The sequence below is a fragment of the Centruroides vittatus genome, unplaced genomic scaffold, assembly GCF_030686945.1.
Source record: "Centruroides vittatus isolate TY-2023 unplaced genomic scaffold, ASM3068694v2 contig_2297, whole genome shotgun sequence".
NCBI classification, from domain to species: domain Eukaryota; kingdom Metazoa; phylum Arthropoda; class Arachnida; order Scorpiones; family Buthidae; genus Centruroides; species Centruroides vittatus.
This window is the reverse complement of record NW_027121434.1, coordinates 2,535-8,230: the sequence shown is the minus strand read 5'-3', so window position 1 is coordinate 8,230 and position 5,696 is coordinate 2,535. Positions and strand designations below refer to the sequence as shown.

General features: G+C 39.2%; 2 protein-coding genes across 2 annotated transcripts; one reads left to right on the top strand and one right to left on the bottom strand.

Annotated features, from left to right (window-relative positions):
- Positions 1 to 804: 804 nt before the first annotated feature.
- LOC136971049 (uncharacterized) lies at positions 805 to 2,141 on the bottom strand (the record flags this gene model as incomplete). The annotated part of the gene is made up of 1 exon (XM_067265536.1): positions 805 to 2,141. A coding segment is annotated over exon 1 (1,337 nt), but the record flags the coding sequence as incomplete, so codon positions are not given.
- Positions 2,142 to 4,114: 1,973 nt separating this feature from the next.
- LOC136971048 (uncharacterized) lies at positions 4,115 to 5,451 on the top strand (the record flags this gene model as incomplete). The annotated part of the gene is made up of 1 exon (XM_067265535.1): positions 4,115 to 5,451. A coding segment is annotated over exon 1 (1,337 nt), but the record flags the coding sequence as incomplete, so codon positions are not given.
- Between the last annotated feature and the right edge of the window lie 245 nt (positions 5,452 to 5,696).

Sequence of the window (5,696 nt, the reverse complement as noted above, 5' to 3'; positions counted from 1 at the left end):
GATATACGTACTTAACACCTTACTCTTGCCGAGAAAAAATATATTTATTTGCAACAAACAAACAAACGTTTTCAGCCTGCTTCACAGGCCATCTTCAGGCTTGGAATACATTTGAAATTAAAATTCCATCCATGGAATACAAAAATTCAAATTCAAAATTAAATAAGGTACAATCAAAATAAAATATTGAATAACTAACATAAAGCAAAAAATAACAAAAAATATATAAAAATGTAACAAATGAATACGTAAGCATTAATAAATGCAAATTTCTAAGACATACAATAAAACCATTATATTGATTGGTTAGAGCCCTTATTAAACTTCTTAACCATAAACTTCCATGCAGAGGGAAGACTTTCTGCGTCCCTCGCATTAAGACAGCCTTCTTGTAATCTACTTCTAAAAATCTGCAACTTTTCCGCTGTCAAGGCTAATGATGGAGACGATAAAGGATTTATGATGGCCGCCTCATTCCATTTGACCGTAGCTCCTGGCGCTTGCGCCATTTGGGACAAAACTGTTGCATTAGACCCCTTTCTGATATTATAACTATGCTCCTTGATTCTAATTCCTAAACTTCTAGTGGTTACTCCGATGTAATCTTTTTTAACGCCCAATTGCATGTTTTCATACGGAATTTTATAAACTCCTGCTTTCTCTTCTGCCTTTATAACATCTTTATCATTCCTGAGGATTTTGTATAAATTAGGGGCCCTTTTTATAAGCATCCTCGAACTTTTTCTGTGTGCTATTTCTTTCATGACTGTATTCATACTTTCATTATATGTAAACTTTACAAACTTATTGGGAGCATTCTTAAAACATCCTTTCTTGATGTTGTGTTCATATTTCTTAATTATTCCTAGAATTGTACTTTTTTGGTAACCTAGGGTCCTGGCTACATTTATTATTCTATTTATTTCTTTCGTCCTGTCTTGTACTCTTTCGCAATACAAAAAGGCTCTTCTTATTAAAGCCCTGAAAGCTGCAATTTTATATTTATACGGATCCTTGGATTGGGAGGGAATATACAATGGGCTGTGGGATGGTTTAATAAAAACACTAGTGGACAAGTGGCCTTTTTTGAATGTGATATCGATGTCGAGAAAATGCAGATTCAAGGAACTTTTCTGCTCCAATCTTAAAGTAAGGCCATCATTGTTATCATTGATCTTATCTAAAAAATCCTTAATTCTGCTGTTACTTCTCCATAATATAAGTAGGTCATCAACGTATCTGCTGAAATACACGATATCATCCTTAAAACCATGAAAAATTCTTCTTTCCAGCCTCCTAACTACCAATTCGCATAGGATCCCTGAGAGTGGACTTCCCATAGGGACCCCTCTTCTCTGTCTGTAGACCTGTCCATTAAACACGAAACAAGACTCCCGGCAGACCAAACTAGTTAAACTCTCTACCTCTTCCGTATAACTAAGCAATTCCGAGTTATTGCTGTATAAGAAATCCAATAGTGCCTCCTCGCATGATTCTATCCTTACTGACGGATACATGCTCTCATAGTCGAAAACCGTTGCAACCTCATCCTCCATTAATGCTATACTTTGCAGATCCTTAACCACCTTCATAGGATCACGGGCAACAAGAGTATCCGTGTCTAGTTGCAAGGATAAGTATTCATGCAATTTCTTTTCTAACACAAATGTGGGACCCCTGCACTTCTCTACAACAGGTCTTATTTCTTTACCGGTTTTATGCACCTTCGCGAAAGCAAATAATCTAGGTGTTCCTGGCCTAGGGTTCCTGCATTTCTTGAGAAAAGGCAAAACTTTGGAAAGCTTAGAGACCTCCAGTTTCCTGACCCTTCTATCCAAGCTTCCAATAAGATTGCTGTTGATCTTTTCACACTCCGTCTTTTCGATGTAATCCATTAGTGCTTCGTTATATGTACGCCTTTTCATGATGACTAGTTGTTTACTTTTGTCAGCCCTAGTCAAGACCAAATCATTATGTTTTAACCAATTCTTCGTGAGCCGGATGTCACTACTCCTAAAATCCTGCTTACGGCCCCTCTGCCTGTTGATGAGGACTGCTTTCCATCTGAAGTACTCTTTTTCTAAATCGTCTAGCCCGACAATGCCTCTTTCAATTTCCTGTACTGAGGTTTCCCAATCCATAGCCTCCACAGGCACAAAATTTGGGCCTTTTATTAGAAGCTTCTTAATTCTTCCTGGTACCTCAATTTGGTCCCACGCGCGGAAAGCAATAAGTGGTATCCAAGATGGCGACGGGGAAATTTTTCTACCCTACAATCTAGACGGCGGCAGGGATTTTTCCCCCGCCCGTATATTGCACGCGGCGACCGCGAAATTTTTTCTTTCTACCGTACATTTAGACGGCCAAGGGAAAATTATTTCTACCCGACGATCTATATTAAGAATACTAAAAAACACGAAAAAAAAAGATCGCTTACTTTGTTACTGAGCTTTTCCTCTTTTTCTTCGTTTCCCGTCGACTGAACTTGATTCTCCGGCATGAGAAGAGGATCTCTTTTGCGCTTTTGTTTTAACAATGTTCTCGTTTTTTCCCACCGTTTTCCTGTTTTTTTCCACCTTTTTCTTCTTGGCAATAGGTGCGGGAGCAGCCGGAATGGTCTCCGGTTCTTTCCAACTAGGTACTTTTCCGCGACCGGGAAATATCATTCTTACGTGTTTAATAAAGGTGTGGAATTTTTTGCCGGGATTTTTTAACGTCCAATTGTGATACTTCTTATACATGAATGCGTACATATACGAATCCGACAAATCTTCTGTGTAATGTTTCGGCAAATTCTTCTTGTTTTTTGAGTGACCCCACAATCTTTCGATATTCTGAGTATGAACGCCTGTAATCGGGTTGACAAAATTTTCGGAGTGGTTTACTGTTTTATGAGAAATTTCTATACCTTCTAAATCGTCGATGTGGTTATATCCCTTCCATTCGTCTGTGAACACTGTGCTGCCGGAGTTAACGTATTTCGATATGATCCAATTCAGAGTTATTTCAGATCTGTCATTAACCTGGCATATAAAACAAGTCTTGTCCTCCCGGCATAAACCTCCGACGACCCATTTAGTGCTTTTCATCTTTCTTCCTTTCTCGTATTTTCGTTTACATATCACTGTTTTGTCTATTTCCACTGTTTTGCCGACACCTCCTATTTTAAACGATGTCAGATTGTGTAAGGACACTAACATAACGAAACGTACGTGGTTAGCCCAGTCTATTCCTGCCTTTTTAGAAACACCCGAGGAAATTGCCGAATTACTCGTCGTGCACTCTAAACCAATATAGTGCCATATGAATGTCAACAGATTGGCCCACGAAATATTGCCACATTTCCCTTTGAACGTCCCATCGAAAGCCGAACTATTCCGCCAGCATTTTCGGCAACGCATCACGCATGATTTCCGGTCGCTGCGATAACTCAATTTGCATGTTTGGTCACATTTCTGGCAAACTTCCTCTGTGTGTCGGAGGCCCAGTTTTACGGCAAATTTCGGTTCGCCATCAATTCTTTCGTCTATTCCTAGTTCAGAAGACTTGGCTTCGATTAACTGATGAAAACGTCGCCCAGTACACTCTTTCCAAAATTCGTCCGATTCTAAATCGCAAATCGACATGACTAACTTGTGAAATATCTATCCAAATTTGCAAAAATCGCTTAGCCAATTTTCCAATAAATAAATTCCAATCACTTAAATTCACAAGGAAAATTATTATTATTATTATTAATTACTTTATAATAGAAAAATTCCAAAAGTAAGAAAAAATCGACGAAATCTCTCGGCACGACAAGGGGTCGCCACTCATACTCGGAGGAAAAATTTGCATAATTCCGATAACACGCAATTCGAATAATCACAGCGCCCTCTACGGATATCTTTAGTTGATGAGGCGAGAATACATGAGCGTTAAATCCCGGTCGCGATCTCGGAACGGAGAGTGAAAAAATTTCCCCACCGCGGTCTAGAATCTTCCCCGACCGTGGGCCTACAATTAGAAGCATCTTAATTGCTTTCCGCGCGTGGGACCACAATTGAGGTCCCACGCGCGGAAAGCAATTAAGAAGCTTCTAATAAAAGGCCCAAATTTTGTGCCTGTGGAGGCTATGGATTGGGAAACCTCAGTACAGGAAATTGAAAGAGGCATTGTTGGGCTAGACGATTTAGAAAAAGAGTACTTCAGATGGAAAGCAGTCCTCAACAACAGGCAGAGGGGCCGTAAGCAGGATTTTAGGAGTAGTGACATCCGGCTCACGAAGAATTGGTTAAAACATAATGATTTGGTCTTGACTAGGGCTGACAAAAGTAAACAACTAGTCATCATGAAAAGGCGTACATATAACGAAGCACTAATGGATTACATCGAAAAGACGGAGTGTGAAAAGATCAACAGCAATCTTATTGGAAGCTTGGATAGAAGGGTCAGGAAACTGGAGGTCTCTAAGCTTTCCAAAGTTTTGCCTTTTCTCAAGAAATGCAGGAACCCTAGGCCAGGAACACCTAGATTATTTGCTTTCGCGAAGGTGCATAAAACCGGTAAAGAAATAAGACCTGTTGTAGAGAAGTGCAGGGGTCCCACGTTTGTGTTAGAAAAGAAATTGCATGAATACTTATCCTTGCAACTAGACACGGATACTCTTGTTGCCCGTGATCCTATGAAGGTGGTTAAGGATCTGCAAAGTATAGCATTAATGGAGGATGAAGTTGCAACGGTTTTCGACTATGAGAGCATGTATCCGTCAGTAAGGATAGAATCGTGCGAGGAGGCACTATTGGATTTCTTATACAGCAATAACTCGGAATTGCTTAGTTATACGGAAGAGGTAGAGAGTTTAACTAGTTTGGTCTGCCGGGAGTCTTGTTTCGTGTTTAATGGACAGGTCTACAGACAGAGAAGAGGGGTCCCTATGGGAAGTCCACTCTCAGGGATCCTATGCGAATTGGTAGTTAGGAGGCTGGAAAGAAGAATTTTTCATGGTTTTAAGGATGATATCGTGTATTTCAGCAGATACGTTGATGACCTACTTATATTATGGAGAAGTAACAGCAGAATTAAGGATTTTTTAGATAAGATCAATGATAACAATGATGGCCTTACTTTAAGATTGGAGCAGAAAAGTTCCTTGAATCTGCATTTTCTCGACATCGATATCACATTCAAAAAAGGCCACTTGTCCACTAGTGTTTTTATTAAACCATCCCACAGCCCATTGTATATTCCCTCCCAATCCAAGGATCCGTATAAATATAAAATTGCAGCTTTCAGGGCTTTAATAAGAAGAGCCTTTTTGTATTGCGAAAGAGTACAAGACAGGACGAAAGAAATAAATAGAATAATAAATGTAGCCAGGACCCTAGGTTACCAAAAAAGTACAATTCTAGGAATAATTAAGAAATATGAACACAACATCAAGAAAGGATGTTTTAAGAATGCTCCCAATAAGTTTGTAAAGTTTACATATAATGAAAGTATGAATACAGTCATGAAAGAAATAGCACACAGAAAAAGTTCGAGGATGCTTATAAAAAGGGCCCCTAATTTATACAAAATCCTCAGGAATGATAAAGATGTTATAAAGGCAGAAGAGAAAGCAGGAGTTTATAAAATTCCGTATGAAAACATGCAATTGGGCGTTAAAAAAGATTACATCGGAGTAACCACTAGAAGTTTAGGAATTAGAATCAAGG